At 38.4% G+C, this 20,678-nt stretch overlaps 1 protein-coding gene across 3 annotated transcripts in view; it reads right to left on the bottom strand.

Annotated features, from left to right (window-relative positions):
* Chst9 (carbohydrate sulfotransferase 9) overlaps positions 1–20,678 on the bottom strand; it is a 259,739-nt gene that overhangs the window by 208,865 nt on the left and 30,196 nt on the right. For all 3 annotated transcript variants that reach the window (XM_021265127.2, XM_013075285.3, XM_087193867.1), the window contains exon 2: positions 19,429–19,644. In XM_021265127.2, the coding sequence (XP_021120786.2) occupies positions 19,429–19,549 (121 nt within the window). In that variant the 5' untranslated portion in view covers positions 19,550–19,644. The remainder of the gene's footprint in view (positions 1–19,428; positions 19,645–20,678) is intronic.

Here is a 20,678-nt window from a genome sequence, read left to right as displayed (position 1 = left end):
CACAGCTTACGGGCTCTGCTTGTCTATGTCTATACTTACATTGCAGGTGATAATTGCCTCATTATCAGGTTTTTTTGCTACTCACGCTCTAAGAATTTACTAAGTTTTTCCTAGGCTTTCTTATATCCATTTGTTTTTGAGTGGTTCACATGCCTTAAGGACTTACTCAAATATTTTAGGCATCACAGCTTTCTTAAAGGAATCTATATTTTCATTTTTTCAAGAGAATAATCAAATAAAATATATCCTCTCCTCAGGGTTTTTAAATGATTGACTTGCCAAACCACCTACGTTTACCCTCTCACCTTCTTACCCCACGTCAGGGATGGTGCAGCATGCTAAGAATGTAGCAGTAAATAATCAGATATGGTCATCCTGTTAGTACTCTATCACTGGGACAAAAATGAATGAGAAAATCAACTTACAAAGAGGAAGGATTTAGTGTGTCTCATGGTTTCAGAAGTTTCACTCCTAGGTCACTTGGCCCTGTCACTCTGGCCTTATAGTAAGGCAGGACACTGTGACAGGGAATGGACAGCAGAGCAATGCTGCTCACCTTATGGCAGCCAGGAGGCAAAGAGAGAGAGATGGGGTCAGGGTAGGAATATCCTCTTCAAGGGCATATCCCAGTGAGCTAACTTCCTTTCACTAGGCCCCACCTCCGAAAGGTTCTACCACCTCCCAGGAGTTCCACAAACCATGGAGCAAACAGTTAACACTTAAGACTTTGAGGGACACGCCAGGTCCAAATCATAACAGTCACTAACTTACTTTAGTGTGGATGATCGACTTGGTCCTAGACTACTAATCACACGAATAAATAATTACAAATAATGATAACTGCTATAAAGGAAAGGTACAAGCTGCTGTAAGAGTCCACCGAGGAAGCCTGAGAATGACTAGATGAAGGAATGCCCCAAGGAGCTGGTCACATTGAGCCTGAAAACTGAATCATAAGTGGGAATTAGGTGAGGAGAATGGCAAGCCTATTTCAAGCAGAAAAAACAGCATTTAGAAGGTCAGTGAGGATTTATTCTAAGTTTTGCATTTCACACAAGCAAACCTATTTGCCAACTCAATTTAAACATATTTTTTCACTATTGCTGATAAAGGAAGCTGTTGGATGTATTCCAGTTCCCTATATTGAGTAACTTTTTAAAATAGATAAATAAAGCAGTGATTGAAGGAGATATCAGTACATCTTGCCCTTTCACCTCTTCTCAGAAGAAGTTAAACTTGTTCCCTTCCTTCGAAGCAATGCAAGATATCTGATCAGCTTGACACAAATTATATCAAACAAATTATTTGCTTTATTGTCTTTTGCTATTGCTTATCTTATGACCATTCTATAATAGGACCCCTTAACTAATTCCAAAAATACTGGGTTGGGACATCCCTGGGTAAGACTCAAATAACCCATAATAAAAATATTTAAAAGCTTCTTGGATGATTGTGGCAATCCTATTATTCCACAATCCTTGAGGAAATTACTTATCCTTACCATGACTCAGTTTCCCCAAATGTAAAATGAGAACCATCACAGCACTTACCTTATGGCATTGTTATCAGTCTAAAAAGAGGTAGCCAATCTTGACTTCATGTAACACGTTTAGACAGGAAACACAAACACTCAAGAAAAGGGTAGCTGTAGACAGTTTAGAAACTCAGAGGTGTCCCAAAGCTAGGCTGGCTCCCCACGAGTCATCTCTGGTTCTGCTGTGTGAGGTCACTCTGTAAGCTCTCTACCAATGCAGAGCTGAGTGCAGCAGCGTGGATATCATCTACAGTTTGAAACCCTGCCTCTGTGCTTTCTTTTGGAGTGCTGCCTCCACCAGAACTGACTGGTATGAGGTCACTGAACCCTAGATCATACTTTCCTTGGGTCTGGGGAAGGTCTGTAGCTCAAGGTGGGCAATCAGAATATTTATTTCTATAACTTCAGGAACTGGTCAGTAGGTTAGCAGAAGATCCCAAAGCACATTTCAGAGTCCATTGGCAGTCACTGATATGAGCACAAAGAAAGAAAGGGTCTCTTTTTTTTAACAACTGCTATGAATAAAGGTGATTAAAGCTTGGAATTTCCCACTGAAATGTTCACTGTCAAATACAGGAGACCGCTGGACATGATAGTGTACGGAGGAGAAAGCAAAACCAAGAGAAGAAGCCAGAGATGGGGAGGTTTGTGATGGTGACACTGATTTCCCGGGGCCTTTGCTGAAAATGTCTCATCTAATGTATGCATTAGCAAACTCTATCACTCAAAATCCAAAGTTCTTTCCAGTACATTTTGACATTTTCTCTCAAATTAATGATCAATATAGCTTATTACACGGTTCTGTGATGCTGGGTTCGAAGCCTAAAGTGAGAGAGTCTGAAGCTCTCCCCCTGTAACAACTCAAAGAAATGACAGCAGAAGTATAAGTGAGAAGTAGAGGCAGGATGGTCCCTACTTTAGCACTCTTTGTATTATAATTTATGAAAAAACAAATGCATCAGCATATTTAAAATAACAGAATTAGAGAAATCATCATAAAAGGTTTAAAAATTGATTTACTGTCTGAACTCAGAAATTTTGCTGCTGCCCAGATGTGATCCCAGATTTGTGTGGGCCAGTTCCTTCCATGAAGTGAATTGCCTTAATAAAAATGTTGTTCCTGCAACTTCAATAAGAGCTTTTGTCTTATATTAAAGCTTTTACAATATTGAGTTCTATTGTGATGAGAGCTCTATTCAAAGCTACACTGACTGCAAACTGGAATAGGATTACAAACAACATTAAAAGTTAATGAAAAATCAGCCTTGTAGATACAGTAAGAACTAAAAAAGTGAGAGGGAAAGAAGTAATTATGCTATGCTAGTTTTGGTTAAAATTTAAGTACTTTTTAATGTTGAAATTAACACCCTCTACCACTATAATTAGCCGTTAGACTTACAAATGAACATTTTTTCATGTCAAACTAGTAAGAATTCTCAAGTGGAGAAGTAGAAGTAGAGAAGAACAAAGGGGAAAAAGGCAAAGAGCATAGGAAAACATTTTTCGTTTTTCCATTGGGGACCCTTTGGGTAGTTACATTTCTTCTGTGTGCACAGTGAGTAACACCATGATGGGAATTTTATTATACAATCTATCATTATATTCAGGCATATCATGGCTATCTTTATCTGGCTGTAATACGAAGAAAAAGATATGAACCCAATATATCTCCAGCTTGACCACTCAAAGAAAAAACTGCTGAAAGGACAATTGTAAGGGAACGAGAAGAACAACATTTTAGAGCTGGAAGGAAACTTGTATAACTAGCATAAGTAGCATGACTCTGTTATGTTTTAGGTCAGAAGACACTTCTACCTGGGCTGAGGGCCTTGGCCAAAGCAATGCACTTGCCTAGTGGGAGCTCTTTGGTGCTAAGCAGAGCAGTTCAGTCCCTCTCTTAAATAAACATCTACTAGAAATAGCATTCAGATCAGGCAAAGTTCTTACATCAGACATTTCTCAGAATTCCTAATTCAGGGATTCTGCCAGTGCTGAGGATCTGTTTCAATTATGTAATCCTGGAACTGGGGAATGAACACAGGATGAGACTAACAATGAAGCTACTATGAGATGTACCTGAGCTAAACCTCTGTTGATCACCTGCCCTATCTTAGCCTCTTTGGGGACTCAAGAAACAACACACTGAAGTGTGGTGCTTTGACACATGGAGGTGAAGAAATGGTCTTAGAGTTAAGTGCTACTAAGTGTGTCTTGTTTCTCCCAGTAGTCCAGTGGTGGCACACATACCATAATGGGCTATCTGTATTACTGAAAGCTCTAAAAGGCTCACCATCTCAAAAGCTCCCTTTTCTGGCTCAGAAAACTTCTTCCAAAGGAGATGCACCTGTGCTAAACTCCATCCTTAAGATTATCTCACCAAATAATGAGGAAAGATTTAACTACCAGAGAGAAGGGAGACTGAAAGTCCTCACCATATGCAAACAGGCGTTTCACCTGTTCTTCCAGGGTGCTCTGAGAGGCCAGCCTGGTGACTGCTCTTCACCTTCTCTTGCACTTAACTTGTCACCATCTCCTCCTCTTCCCTCTCCCTCATGAAGAAAATCATTTAAGCTTCAACCATCTGGCCTCTTGTTTGAGTTTTCTATTTTGTATACATGTTAATAAATTTGTTTGATTTTCACTTGCCATGATGTCTTTTATTACAGGGGGTTAGCTTTGACCCTTTGTGATGGGTGGGAAGGGGACAACCCTTTTCCACCTCTGTAGTCCCTTCTCTGGCAGTAATGTTTTGGGTCTCCTAAAATTACTGTCAAGTCAGAGCCAGTGCATAGAGTTGCCTCAAAATCTTATTTTTTCTTTTTTCTCAACGGATCACCACCTGGCAAAAGGCCATACTATTCAAAAGCCTCCAAGTGAGTCTTTTGGAATTACATAGGTTTGTTTTTTCACAATTAAAATTTTCATTAATAAAAAATAGTTCCTAATGACACAAAGATAGGCTTTCACGCCACGGGTCTAGTTAAATCTACAAAAGCAGAACAAAAAGCGGGTGAAGCCTGATGAGGGCTAATAGGCAATGGGAAAAGGGATGATTTGCTCATTTCCCCAAGACTCCTTGTTAGTTCTTAGAGCTGCTGGGGAGCAGCTGGCTTCAAAGCTGACATAAATAATGTGGCCGTAGAAGAGAACATTTTTCTACATGATATCAAGAATGTGGTCCGGTAGGGTCTGAGGAGACAGCTAGAGTCCTGTGACAGGACTACTCTTTGCAAACTGCCACCGCCTCTGAAAGCGTTGGATCCGGAAACTTCACACGGGGCCAGGGAGATGAAATACTTGCCTGGCACATTTTCTCAACCCCTCTCTCGTGGGAACTCTTTGTCCTCTCTGTAATCCTTGGCCATCAGTGATTCTCATGACCATTCAGAGAATACAAATGCAGATAGATATGTGGCTTTATGGAGCTCCAGGGGGCTGACAACCAAGCAGATTCCAGCAAAGGCAACACAACCTTTTGAAGTCTGCATAACGATTCCCATCATGGTGCTACTCACTGTGCACAGGGAAGAAATGTAACCACCCAAAGGGTCCCCAGTGGAAAAACGAATAAATGAATATTCAAGAATTCCAGACGCTGAAAATACACCTGAGATCTCATTTTCCTCTTAATCAGAAGTTGCTCCGGGGTAGAAGCTTCTTTGCCTTCTGAAATCCAACATCAGCCAAGTGAACTTGGCAGGTATCAAGGATAACCTGACTCTTGTCAGTGGTAAACAGAGAACATGAAATTTGAATGTAAGAGATACAGAAGAGAAAAGCCGCCTACCTGTTGCTGTGAATTTAGAAAGGCTATGCTATTTAAATTTGAATGGGTAGCACCACATTCCAATTGGAATTTGTTCACATTTTTTCAAATGCCTACCTACCTATTACCGAACTCAGTTTGGTTGATGCAAAATTTGTGAGGAGAACAGAATTAAAACCTATCAAAATTCCTGATGACAACTAGTCTTCCATTTAAGTATACCACCATCAATTTTGCCATCAATTTCAGATTGGTAATAGCTGTTTACATTTCTTCTAAAACCATAGCACCTTGCTTTTTGCCTATGGAATTTCAGGTTGTACTTGTCTTTTCCCTCATCTTTTTTTAGATGATCAGTTTTACTACTTATATCCAAAGCAAACCCAGGATCTCTACCTAATTTTCTGCCAGTGGTTCAGTGAATGGATTTCTGATTTCTGATGATCACCGAATTGCTTTGGGGATGGATCTAAAATGCAAGCACTGACCCTTAATGTCAATCATAAAATTCTGAGTCCAAAATTCTGAGGCAGTTTCATTGTTTACAGTATATCTCTGGCAGTGTGATAATAAGCAGCCTGACTGTTTTATGGATTTGTCTCTCTCTTGAGCAAACTTAAAAGTAGGCTTAGTAAAGCCTACATTGGTTTATTGAGTGTAAGAAAGCTGGCCGTTACTCTTGTTTGCTCTTATTACTAGATATTCTTTGGCATTATAAATCTGAACAGAGCTTTCAAATTGAGAAATTTTCTTAGTAATACTAAATATGTCTTTTTTAGCTAGTTATTATGCTAAAGGTCACACAGAAACCTTGAGAATATTTTATGCTAAAAATCATTCCTACTTTTAAGTATATCTCATATCCTAAGAAACATAAAATTATATGAGCATAATTTATACAAATTAATGATTCACAATAAATTGGTTATAAAAGTAATTTGAAAGCTGCTCATAGGAGCATGAAATATGTAAGTACTTATGTCTATTGTTTTTCATTTGCAAACAACTATTAATTGCTACTTTGCCTCTAGGATATTTGATAAGCATCCTAGAATTCTATGTTTATCATGGTGATGTTTTTATTAAGAGTATATTTAGGCATTTTTCACAAATACTGGGCTCAGCACACCCACGGCATGGGGAAGATGGGAGGTTTACCTCTGCCTTTTCTCCGATTAAATCAGAACCATTTTAATGTCAATCTCTGGCCTTCTTAATTTTTTGAAAAATTAATGAGGAAAATTCTCTTCCCATGAAGATTCATTACTAACTTTGTAGCCAGCAGCCACCCACATAACAATTAAATGTCATTTGAACAGAAGAAAATGACATTTGCACAGGATATGTTTTGTTCTTTTCCTGAGATGGGGCCAAACAAATGGGAAGCTTCCTGAGAGCTGTCAGTGTCACTGATGTTAACTGTACCCCTTCTTTACTGCTGTTAAAAATCACAAATGCTTTAGACAAATTTTGCACTATGGGTCACATAGATAGGCTACCCAAGTGAGTTTAGGTGTTCTGAAAAAGAGATATTTCAGAAAGGCAACACTGAGTAAACTAGAAAAGTGAGGATTATGACATAATGGAAGTTTAGTAACTAATCTATAAATTTTTTATATTATGCTACAATTGAATTATGCTATTACTAAAATACTACATGATGAAGTTTTGCAAAAGTATGCCGCCATGACCAAGGACAATCATGTGCCCTTCTCTCCGTGAAATGAGATCGTGGATTCCCATCAATGCTGATATAAAACATTATTTTCATGGTTGTGAAATTGAGGGACTGTTAATCGGACTAAGAGGAAAGGCACATGTGTATTTGTTTTCCAAGATTACTAATTTGATTTTTTTTTCCAAGTCGAGTTAAGGAAGCTTCCCTATTATGGCCAAGGAAAGCATATGCAAAGGCCTGGAGATCCAAGGGTGAGATGGCTCTTTCATACCCCATTTGCAGACTTCATGGTCTAGTTGGTTGAAGGTGGTGAGCATGATATTAAAAAAACATTCTAAGTCTACCATCATGAGTGCTTTAACTGGGAAATACAGGGAACACATAGGAGGAACAGCTTCAACATTTGAGAAACAAAAAATGTTCTAGAGGCCTAGGGTTGAGGGATTGATGGTCAATGACAGAAACTTAAAGTTTAGAAGAGCTGGAGGCTTAGTGGAAGGTAAGCAATGAGGACAGAAGGGAGCTTCCAGGTCATATCACAAAAGGCCTTGATAGCCAAATGATGGAACTTAGGTTTGCTCTACAAGCCATTCAGAGGAGGGGCATAAAACGATTTAAGCAGAAGGATAATCAAGCTTCCATGTTTGACAGCTTACTGGGCAATGGTATGGGAACAGGCTACTTCAGCAGCTGCTGCAGCAATCACAGAAATGCATCCTTATGATATGAACTAAGGGGATCTAATGAGATAGGGAGGTTAGAAAGACTTGTCTGGATTTATTTGGTAGAAGAGGGAAATGAAGGCGTCACTTATGACAATAAAGAGCAATTGCATCAATAGTGAAATGAGCTACTTTAGAGGCAGAATGGACTTTGGAGAAAAGTGACAAATTTAGCTTCGTTCTTACTGAATGTGAGAGGTCAGTAGGGTAATCAAGTAAAGCTGCCCAGAAAATAGCCTGAGAGCTTTGTGAGGGATTGGCTTTCTATGAATGGGATCACACAGGGAATAGAGTGAGACAAAAAAGAGGGCTGAAGTGCAGAATTCTGGGAGAAGTGATATCTAAAGTATGAGAAAAGGAACAGAGCAGTGTGGAGAGGAACCTGTGAATGAAGCCAGAAGGGAGAGGGAAAAGTGAAAGGGCATATTTCCATGGTAAGGGGAAGAGTTTGCAAGAGGTCACCAGTATGTAAAGCTGCAGGGAGCTAAGCAAAGGAGGAGTAGAAAAGACTCACTTGGCTCATGGTGGGAAGATTGCTGGGGAGAATGGGACCAGTGGTCCCACTGATGAGTGCAGACTGGTAATGGGGCAAGTGAAGAGTAATCAAATGAAGTTTTAAGAAGTTAAGGAGTAAGGAAAGGCTAAATTGGGGCAATAGGGAAAATGTGGTTGAAAGAATTAGCTATTTGAGTTGTGCGTTATTTTTTAGTCAGGGAAGATTGAACTAAGGCTCTTCCTTTATTTAAAAATGACTTGACGTTTCTTTACAAGATGTACACCTCTTGAATTTGTCATGAACTAAATACCACACAACTTTTCACCTAACTAACCCTGTAGCTGCTGGATTTATTCGTGAAAGATCTGTTTGGAGAAAAAGCCACAGAATGAGTTGTTCCAAGGGACTGGTTGTGTACTATTGACAGTTCTTTCAAAGTCTGGGGCTGACATCATGGTTTGTCCTTCTCAGAGCAGATTTTCCTCTGAAGAACAGAAACCCATTGTTCCTGATGATGCATCTGGTTGCTGGAGTTCCTCAGTGGGCATTGGAATGGAATGGTTAGGCTTAAGCCACGTTGGGAAACAAATATTTCAGTGTCATGACCCCTCTTGGATTTTAAAGGGAAAGGGAGGATAAGAGGAAATCAAGAACAGAGGAAGGGGAAAAGTACTGGATGGAAAAAATAGTTATCAAGAATCATGTTTTAGTGTCAATTTTATGACTTTCTGGCTATGTAAATTTAAGCCTTGATGTTGCTTCTCTCTAAAAGGCAGAGGCTGAGACCAGATGATGCTTTGGCATTTGAAAGAGTTTTCTTTTAATTAGGAAAAGTAGAGTTTGGAGTAGGTGATATTATATAACAAATCAATATTAACAGAATTTAACTTTTCTACTGCCATGAATAATATAGTGAGTGAGGTCTTTACATACTCCATGTCCATACTAATGACCTGGTGATTATTTTAATTGATTTTCAATGAACTGTTAACTACTCCACTGGCATGCCAATAAAGAAAGAAACTGTGAGAACTGTTTCAGTGCCTTAGGATTTTCTGCTATAATTCTGAATGGAAATCGGTGAATCTAAATAAACCTTTCTGTGTGTGTTTTACCAGAGTTATCACTGAAAATATGTCAGATTTTTAAGAAGTCCTAATTTGGATTTGTGTAAGTAGAAGAAAAGGTAACAATATTACATAGAGAACTGTGAAGCACATGCAGTTTTGGAGAACATGGGATTCATCCCTGTATATTCTCAAACATGTGAACAAAGAAATTATGGAACTAGATTGGATATTAATATATAAGAAACAGGGGAGGGGGTTCTGGAAAGATGAAGGACCCATGGCCCTTGGTTGTCAGCTGCTTTTATGGGGAGGACGAGTAACTCTTTCCCCTCCATCCGGAAGTTGCCAAAACTGCATTGGCTTCTGGGCACCTCTGCCTAACGTCAGTTCTTCCGGTGGTCTATGTGCAGTTTCTTCCTGTCTGTTTACTTGCCCTTGACATATCTTTTAAGGCCTTACTTTGGGTGGCTATTTGGTAAGACTTATTCATGGTTAGTTCAGAGTTAATAAAGGGGCATGTGAACATCTATTGTATTCTCTAATGACCCAAGAGTGAATAATACAGCAAACTTAGAGTGAATACACACGTATATAAGTGTACAGACTACTGCACAGGTATGAGTACATACTGCCTTAAAGTTAGTCAGCCTCCCCCACTGCTTCCCCTATATTTTACTGGAGGTGGGGGCAGCTTATCCTTTGTGCACCTGGCTTTCTCTCTCTGAGTCCTGCCTGAGAGCTCTTTTTCTGGTCTCTTGGTACAAGTCCCAAGGCTATTTGGTGCCTTTGTTTATCTGCTTTTCTTTTCTTTTTCTACCCCTATCTTTGACTTGCTTCCCAGGGGAATCTCTCCAGTAAAGTTTGTTTTTTAAATCCTTCTAGTCAGGATCAGCTAGAAGACCTAAGGAAGGCCCTATTTTATTTTTTTTGTCTACAGACCCCTGTCCCTACAGAGCTACACATTTCAATATAAATAAATCTCAAAAAATACTACTGTTGAATTAAAAAGCAAGCTGTAAAAGGGTATATGTGTAGATAGATTCCTTGTATGAATATAAAAAAGGAATACATACATATGTTAAAAAATTATAGAGACATGTACAGAAATACGGTGAAAAACATCAAATTTAGGATAGTAGTGATCTCAGGAAGATAAGAAAGAAGGTATGGTAGGAAGAAGAAAATAATTCAGACTCTGGAGAGATTAATCTACTTGTTCAAGGACATAAAACAGGTCAGAAATCAGTAGCTAGGCTCAGTACACTCCACTACAAATACTTCCTCACAAATGGAGAGCTTCTGATACTTTACTTGTTAACATCACCTATTTTTTCAACTTTTGAGATTTTTTTTGTTTTCATTCTTTGATAACTTCAATGTTTTATCTTATCATAATTTTTCTTTTTAGCTAACACACGGTAACTGTACATATTTATGGGGTACAGTCTGATATTTCAACATATATATACAATATGTACTAGTGAAATCAGGATATTATCATTTCTCCTCTATTTCTCTAGGTTTGAATCCCTTGGTTTGCTTTTTTCTACATTATAAAATATGTAAGAGTTCTTGTGAACCATAGCACTCTACTGTGCTGTAGAGCATTAGAACTTATTCCTCTTATGTAGCTGTATTTTGGTACCTGTTACCCATCTCCTTCTATCCCTCCATCCTCCTAATCTTTTCAGTCTTTAGGGATTACCATTCTACACTCATTTACTGTCAGATCATAGTAGGCTTTCTAATCCTTCACATGTGAGAGCAAACATGTAGTGCTTCTCTTTCTGGATCTGGCTTATTTTAAACAATGCTCTCCAGCTCCATTAATTTTGCCACAAATGTGAATATTTCAGACAATCATAAATACATATTTCTGAAAAATGCATAGTTGAGCACCAGCCTCATTTTCCTTAGCTTAGTTGAGCTTTGGCTTGGGTTCACTCATTCAGCCAAGATTTACTGAGCACCTACTATGTGCCAGGCACCATCCTAAGTAGCAGGGCATAGTAGTGAGCAGGAGTACCTTGCAGTCTGTAGTGTAAAGGAATTAAAACCAGTGCCGGACACTTTTCTGTGCCATCTACTGCTTTATTCTCAATCTAAAGGGTTGAACAGAGCTAATGGGGTCCACTATGATGCTTTCCTGAAATTCAACAACCCCTCTTTGAGAAAGATGGCTGCTCAATGATAGTGGGAAAGGAAATTAGGAAAAAGGAAAGATGGACTTTCCAAGAAGTGTACTGTGCACATGTGTCAGAAACATATTCGGGGAATGGATGCATTCAAAGCATTACTGGGTTTTTTTAAAAGATCTGTTTAAAGGCATAAATGTTGTTGATATCAAGATGTGATCATTTTTGCCAGATCCAGAGAAAATTAGATGTGGTAAATTATGAAAGAGGAGAGCTTCTGGCTCCCTGTCTGAGGTAAGTACTGTCTCAAATTTTCTAAGATCCCACAGGAGATTTCTTCAGGGACTGCATGCACCCCAAGCTTTGAACACCTTGCAAATACACATTATCATTAACACTGGCTTCAAGACTGGAGCAATTTGGATAGGTTGCTCTGAGTAGAACACTTGCCCAGCAACCACACCTCCACCAATGAGCTCATGCCAATTCCTGCCACTGTCTCCAAGATGAATAACATTTGTATCCAAGTAGCTTAGGTGGATCCTCCCCTCCACATCCTTTTTTTTTTTTTTTTTTTTTTTTTTGCTAGTAACACTTCCCCTTTCCCTTTACTTCAATCTTTTTAAATACGCACATAGTTTTCTATGGCACTTTTATTCCCGTTGCGATGCTGTCCCTGGATAAACTCAATTAGTCACTTGAGAATCTCTCTCAATTTGTTATTTGGTTTGACAAAGGGATCGACACTGCTGCAAAGCTTGGCTGTTGAACATTAGTCAATTTCAGAAGACTCTGAAGCAACTTGAAAGCCATTAGTCCTTCACTTCTGTCACCGGAGGGAAAGCTGAGGAACAGCACTGGACCCAACAGGAGATTAGGAAACCTGGGGTAGAGAATTAAGACAGAGCCCATAGGGACCATAAAGTTATCAACAGCTGACTGTCAATAAGAATAAACACTGGATTTGGGGGCTGCAATAAAGTGAGGAATGAAATCAGCTGCTGGAAGCAGGGACAGCTGCAGTCACCCTGGAGATCAACAAGTAAGTTCTCCGTCATCAGGAAGCTTCCATGAAACTGGGAGAGTCAGACCATGTCTAAGTAACTGAAAAATGATTAGTGATTAGGATAAGCAACAAAAAGTAAATTTTAAACAAACAAACAAACAAAAAAACAATGTGTGGTAATAAAAAAAATCAGGGGCTATCTACTTTACATAGGATATTTAGATATGATAGCCTGAAGGAGTCAGAAATCCCAGCAATGGAAACTCACCCCAAAAAGAGGCTCAGCTAACTCATCCCCACTGCTGTGGGGATGTGGGGACAATTGTGTACCAGGAAACAGCGTACAGGGGTCTGACAGTGTCCAAAGACAGGCAGCAGGAGCACGTGTTCATTTGACTAAAACATATTTGCCACCCATGGAAAAATAAGAGGAAGTAATTCAAATGAGTGACTTTTTAAAAGAAAGAGATTTTATCCACCCCCACCCCACCCCCACCCGGCCCAGCAAGCATAAAGTCCTTCCATGTTAAAAGTAGCTGTGTTCTAGTTCATGTAGTCAAAGGTACCCCAGAAGAAAAGATAATTTCAGTATAGCAACATCACAATCAGGATGAACAGCCTAATTATAGAGGAAGAGAATATACTGTCTCATCAGAGAGACTTGGGAGAAAAGAATTATACCAATCCCGTCTGGAAGTAAAACTTTATATGCCAAAAATATGGTTCAGTGTCGAGAAATGGTATACTTAGTTTGAAAATGAAAGCAAGATGAAGTCTCCCTAGAAAACATAAGAAGCACGGAGATTAGTTTGTTGCGAAAACCAGAGTCAATTATCTGAGAGAAAGCAATAAGTTCTCTTTCCTTTGGCTGAAATCATAAGCTTGCAGCCACCACCTTTTGCATTTAGACTATAAACATAGGAGGGTTAAAATACAACTGAGACCACTGATTTTTGCTATGCTTTTGAAAAAGAAAAAAATAAATGAATGCAACCATCCATTTTGGGTACTGATAAGCGCATGCAGGATTTAAATAACCTTGACTGGCAGAAAGTTCACAACACTGACCAATAAGACACAGTTCTCAAGCAAAGCACATCTTACAGAACCTGGGCTGATGACAATGAAGATTGAATCTTAGGCCTCATGCATGGAAAGAGGGTGCTCTACCACTGAACTACATCCCGGACCCAGGCTGGATTCTAGTTACATGACGCTTTCATAAGCTACTCATGATAATTCAGCAAAATAATTGACTGTAGGCCCTAATGCTGAATCCTAAATTAAATTCCAGTATTAATACCTTTAGTGTATATTAGAGAAAAAACTGGTAGAAATCAGGAAAAATGTCTATTTAGAGATAAGAAAAAAAGAGTAAAAGTATTTGAACTTAAAGTATACATATAAAACATTATGAATAAATAGCCAAACATTATTTGTCATGAATAAAAAATGCAGAGAGATTGTTTAGAAAGGTTTTTATAATATAGGGATAACCTCTAGACAACTATTTTAGTTTGAAATGGCTGAGGCTAAACTTGATTCTAAAAAAATCTCAGAAAAAGCAATAACGTAAACTTTTCGCTGGGATCCATAATTCTTCACTACTTGATAGGAAATTTTATTAGATATGCATATTTCTCCCACAAATGATGTAAAGCATAGTATGAATCATGTGAAAGGAGTACAGAGTGAATGCTATGGCTTGGATGAGACTGACTTGGCTTGTCTTTCTTTCATGAAACTGTTAAAAAATCTGGGTTTTGGGGCTGGGGATTTAGCTCGGTGGTTCCAGCGCCTGCCTCTCAAGCACAAGGTCCTGAGTTCGATCCCCCGTACCCCCCCAAAAAATCTGGGTTTTCATTCTCTGTAAAAATGATCAGGCTGTATGATGAAAGAAAAACGAACTTCATGGACTATCAGAGGATGAGTAAGCAGAGGTTAAGGATGCAAACTCTACTAATTAATTTAATTAATACTTGGTGCTAGCTAAGGAGGTTGTGGTAGAGTGGAGTAGTTGCCTTGGGAGTGTTGCTTTTTGTTCCTAGCAATATTCAAACACAGTCTATGTAAACATTGGGCTAGAAGGTTGGAAATCCAATGTAAACATTATTTATCCATCCATAAAGCAGTAACTATTGAGCACCTACCACATATTAAGTTCCATGCTATAGAAAGAGGATGCTGGGCTAAGTCATTCAGAGTAGGTCTCTGTCCTCAGAGAACTCATAAAAGAGAGAGGGATATGGACAATAAATGAGTCAACAAATACTGTAATTAACAAGCAACTGCTGATTGTGGTCATTTCTGAGAGAGAGACACACAGACACAGGTAGAGACAGAGAGAGAGACACACACACACACACACACACACACACAGACAGAGACAAAGAGAGAGCACTGACTTGCAGAGAGTCAAAGGAAGTGACATTAGATCTAAGCCCTAACAGGTGAGAGTTGGAGGTGAGAGTTGAGTATTCCAGCTTCTGAAACTGTGAACACTGAGTCAGCAAAGGTGGAGGAAAAGATGGGGAGGATGTGACTATAGCCGATGCTGTTCTGTGGGCCCCAAGGAGAAGTTTGGTTAAAATGAAAACGGTATCATTGAAAAATTTTAAACAGGGAATGTTGTAACTGGACTTATATTTAGAAAAAGAAACAAGTGATGACTGAGTAGGTTTTCTGTTGCTGTAACCGAGTATCACAGACTAAGTATTTATAAAGCATAAAGGTTTGCCTAGTTCATGGTTCTAAAGAATGGGAAATTCGTGATCAGGTGCTGCATCTGGTGAAGTCCTTCTGGCTGATGGGGCTCTCTGCACAGTTCTGAGGCAGCCGGAGCACCACATGGCTAGAGAGCTTGAGTGTCCTAAGTGAAGTATCTCTTCCTCTTCTTACAAAGGCACAGACCCTTGGATTAGGGTCCCACCCTTGTGGCCTTACTTATCCTTAGTTACTTCCCTCCAAAAGTCTCACCTCCAAGTTCCAGAGACTTACGTTTCTACCCTCTTCATACCTCACAATGGCAATTAAGTTTTGCCGTGAGTTTTGGAGGGGGCAGTCAGGCCACAGCAAGTGCATTACAGAGGACGTTTACATCCCTTTCTAAATCTGAGGTTCTGACTGCATCACAACAGGGTCTTAGCTCTGTCTTACTGCACAAGCAAAGCAGTCCCACACCACGTATTTTGGTATTTGTTCTGTTTGGCAGGAAGATTCCACCCAGAGAAGGAGCACCAAATGGCAAACTCAAGCAGCAGCTGTTCGAGGGAGGCTATTTAGAATTTGAGCAACTACACCTAGAATTTAGAACTAGCCCTTTAGTCACAGGATCAATCTTATGATGTATCCCAAACTGGACTCCTGGTCTGGTCCTCAGTGCCCGCTCCCCCCAACAACCCTACTCCACTCTTAGCAATTCTATCACTGGCCACTGCCCAAGGTCTTTGACTTTCTCTTGATCCTAGCTCTTTATTTTGCCCCATAATGGAAGTCCCATCTTCTTTGTGTCATCATAGACTATTGTCCTTTTGTACCAACACCTTGGCCTGGACTCAGGATCATTTTCTCCCTTACTGTCCATGAGACTAAATCTGGCTCACTGTTATATCTGTACATTCACCACAGCGATTGTTAAGTCCTGGAGACATACTGTTGAAAGGCTGAACACCTGACCTTGGACACATCCTACAGAGACATCAAATGCTGCTAAACAACTGCCCCCTCTCTGCACTCAAGCCTATCACTCTCCTTCCACTGTCCACCCTGGGAACCAGGATGGCCCCGCACCACTTAGATTCTCCCAACTATTTTATCAGGCCTGGAACACAGTCTTTTCTCTTTCTCTTTAATCAGTCATGGCATAAACTTGAGCACCATTCAGTCTCCCTAAACTGGCCGAGTGTTAGTTGTGACAGCTCAGAGCATGGAAGGCTGCAGATGCTCTGCATTATTTCTAGGATAAGAAGTTACATGCACTGTACAGTACTGCTTGCCAGACACCACGCTGAGCAATCTGCATGCCCTGGGCTCCCTTAATCTGCATTGTAACTCTATGTGGTGAGTATTATCATCATTCCTGTTTTACGGATGAGGAATCTGAGGCTTACAAATATTAAGAAATTCGCTCAGTCACAGAACTAAGTGGTAGGACATGTGAGCTCTTCAGGATCCTTTGGAATGGAAAATGTGTACCCTTAATAACTACAAAAAAATAGTATGAAATAAATCTGTAGCAATATATCAAGTCACGAGCACAAAGAAATGGATCATATAATTGATTATGGATCCAAAAAAGGGCAGGATTGTGGAATGCTCCATCCCATGATCATAATAAATTCTCATCTGTAACTGAAATGTATATGACATTAAAAACTACCCCAATCATAAAAACCTGTCCTACTTAGGGAACCAAAATGAGCTCATCTTACAAGGTTCTTGTGAGACAGTTCTAACTTAATCTAAAAGTTAGATTTTTCCCTCAATTTCCTGCTTATCATTGATATACATAGTAAGATTTTATGATTTTAAAACAAAACTTGTTTAAAAATTTCCAATACCACCAGTGTTATTTAAAATTCCAATATATCTGATTATGTAGGAAAGTACAGAATGTAACACTGGGCTCTAGTCTAATATGACACAACTCCACATGGAAGTATTCAGAAAGAATAATATAGCTTTAATTCAGTGAAATACTTTCCTAAAAATATTCCTAAGTTTAAAACTTGTGATTGTTGCCATGAGTAGTTTGCTATATTATGCAAATCATTTAAAATATACTGAATATACAAGAAAGCACTTTTAGCAAATTGCAAATAAAATTGAAGAGAAAAAAATGATAAATGTTTTACCAGCCAATCTTAACCAAGGAAAATAATTTTCAATGCTTGGAAAAATAATGAACCCAAATTAAAAGTCCAACTTGCAGCAAAAGTTACATTTCTATGCATTTCTGTGCTGCTTCATTTACCAATTTCAGGGATTTAAAATATCTGCAGTGACAATGCACTTATATGTCTATCTTATCCACTGCTTTAGTCAGGAGACTCGTCTAGGGTTCATGAGAAGGAAGACCTAGGTACAGATCATACTTTGAAAATTCTTAGATTTGTACCTATAGGCAAGTCACTCAATGCTTCATCTATACTACAGAGGGATAATAATCCTCACCTTTTCCTCTCTGGGAGTTGAGACATAGAGGAGCTGCACGGACCTCATAGCAGCACAGCCTGAGCTCAAATCCAGGCTCTTCCCTCAGCACCAAAGCCTACACATATGAGGCTTTGGTTAAGTTCTTTACCCCTCAGAACCACAGTTTCTTCAGCTGTAGATTAGAATATCACCTACCTGGAAAGATATCATGGGGGTCAGAGAAAATCTATGTGAACATTTGGCAGCAGTATTAAGACACCAGTAAATGGTAGCTATTGGTGATTGAGGACACTTTTTATGAACTGAATTTTATTTGTAGGGCATCATTATATGACTTGTTTTCTGAGATACGATGCAGTTTATTACTGATAGACTAAACCATATTTCTCCCATATATATTCCTTGACAAGTGAAGTCTCGTTGTGATCCTCCATTGTGGAATCTGTAATGAGACCATGATACTAGCTTGGTTGTGACTCCTTTTGATTCTCCTTCCTTTGTTGCATTCCAACCTACAGTTTATGGTGAGTTTTCAGTACATTCATTCTTTTACTCATTCATTCAACATACACCTACTGAAGCTTCACTATGTGACAGGACCTATGTTACAACTTATACTTCAGGAGAATCAGCCTATATATTTTATCACAAGTGGTTTTATGAGCTATAAGTTATAATAAATTATTTCAGTAATCTAGAAAAGTTAACATAATCTTATGACATATAAATTGTAATGGGGATTACAAAAGCTTTTGAAAATGTTACAGATTTTATAGAATATAATTATCACAACCTCTTCATAAATGCTCCTATATAAATTAAATAAATTCAAAGTACTAGTGAAGATAAACCAAAGGAAGGCATTTGAAAATGGAAATGACTTAAAATTATTGCTTTTGTGACTCAGTACTGATTTATAATTGAATGTAGATTCTTAAGGGTTTTATATCTAGAATAACTTTAAAATAGATCACAACTGTAGACAACTAAGAAATAATTTGATTTTACTTTATTTTCCTTGTCATAAGCCATAGTCTATTTCTACCAATGGAAAAGAAGTGAGCTTTACAACAGCTGAATGTTCTCAGACATTCCTTTAATAATACTATTATCACTATAAATATAATCCATCTTAACAGTAGTTGTGTGTTTCCAATGTGCAGCAATTGTGAACTGAACGAAGGAAGCACAAGATGAACAGAGTAGGAATCAGTGAGATATTGCCTGCCAACCAAATCTGGCCCAGCATCTGATTTTATAAATAAAGTTTTATTGCAACAGAGCCTTTTACTTGTCATCTGTGGCTGCTTCTGTGATGCAGTTGCAGAGATGGGTAGTTATGAGAGAAGTGAAAAGCCTGGCCTGAAAAGCCTGAAATGTTTACCATCTACCAAATGTTTACCTCCACAATAAAGGTCCATCAACCTCTGCTTTATAGGAAAGAATTTCCACATCAGAGTTGAGTATCAATACAAACACTAAGAAGGCATTAAAAGAGAATTTTCTCTATATTTAGCCTTTTTGAGGCTTCTGCCTGATGTGTAGAGGAAAGACCAGGATAAAAGCAATTCTTTTGTGGAGAAACTATCTAAAAGATACCTATACTGGGCAGCAGGGATCTGCTGCACCTCACTGGCATAACAAAATTCTAAGTGTTAAGCAGCCAAGCAAATGGCCACCGGAGTTGTATACTTATTTTTTCTTTTAAAGCCTGGGAATTTTATTTTGTGACTCATGTTTTTGGAACTGTTGTTGATATTGGAAACATTTCAATTTACTATATATCTGTAAACAACACAGCTTATTTAAATGAAAAGGGCCACAGTTGTTATAATAAAAATAGAGGAAAAAAAAGTCCATGTGTTACCTGTATGCTGTTCTTCAATCCAGACTTGCAAATACATGAAGAGGAGGAGCCCTGCTACTCCAAATATCAGCAGAGACAGGAAGACTTGCTTGGGGTTCATGACCATTTCAGATGGCTGCATTTCTCTTCATTACTGAATATGAAGACCACATGATTTGCTTTTTCTTAAAGCTTCATTCCTTTCTTGTCCTCTGCAGACCCATTAAATAAAGTAACCTAGAAATTTAAAAAATTCCACATTATACATATCTGATGGCATTTATACACAATTATGATGAAACAAATCTTGCAGCATAGCGGCAACACTGAAGAGTTACATGCACTGTAATGCTCTGAAAACAGGGAATGACTGCAGTAGATGTCTGCAGAATGCCAATCCGCTTTTGCAAACTTTCATCTAATCTAAGGAATGTACTATCCTACTGTTAATAAGTAACACCCTAAGATTTAATTAGGTAAAAGTTGGCCAGACTTAAGCCTTTTTTATTGTAAAGTTAAGGTTTGGGTTATTTTAGCATGATTGTAAGACAGAAGAAGAGTGGATTGCAAAATAATGAATTTTGAAAAACACATTCATAGACTGTAGAAAAATACTCCATCATAAAAATGCTATTGTTTCTCCATATCCAAAGGTGGTTGCTTCGAGAACCGAAGCAGGTACCAAAATCTGCAGATATTTAATCTTTTAAATAAAATGGCTCAGTGTTTGCATATGATCTATGTACATCCCCTGGTATACTTTAAATCATTTATAGATTCTTTTTTAATGATACTTACCACATCATACCTAATATAATGCAAATACTACATAAATAGTTGTTATGCTGTACTATTTCAGGAATAATCACAAAAAGAAAAACTGCACATTTTCGCTACAGATGCAATTCTTTCCCCCAAACATTTTGATCCCAAATTGGTTGAATGTTGAGTTACAGAGCACTGACTGTATACAAAGTTCAAAAGGGGAGAGCTTAATCTAGCATTTCCCTTTCACGTAAAAGTAAGATTTCTCCAATTTAAATAGTAAATTTTAAAATTTTCAAAAGAATAAATGATACATGTTAAATGATGAGAGTTGAAGGACCTCTCCCAGAATGACAGAATCACTGACATCTCAGATTACAGAAATCTATTTCATTAATAAAAGACTACTTTATTAAAAAAATACTGAAATGACCTTCTTTTAGAATAATATGATTTACTCTAATCTTAACCTTTTATTATTTTATGTCACACCCACTATTGAGGTG

This window comes from Heterocephalus glaber, unplaced genomic scaffold (assembly GCF_053883595.1).
Source record: "Heterocephalus glaber isolate CG9 unplaced genomic scaffold, H.glaber_assembly_v1.0 deba00000331, whole genome shotgun sequence".
NCBI lineage: Eukaryota > Metazoa > Chordata > Mammalia > Rodentia > Bathyergidae > Heterocephalus > Heterocephalus glaber.
This window is presented reverse-complemented; position numbering and strand designations above follow the sequence as displayed.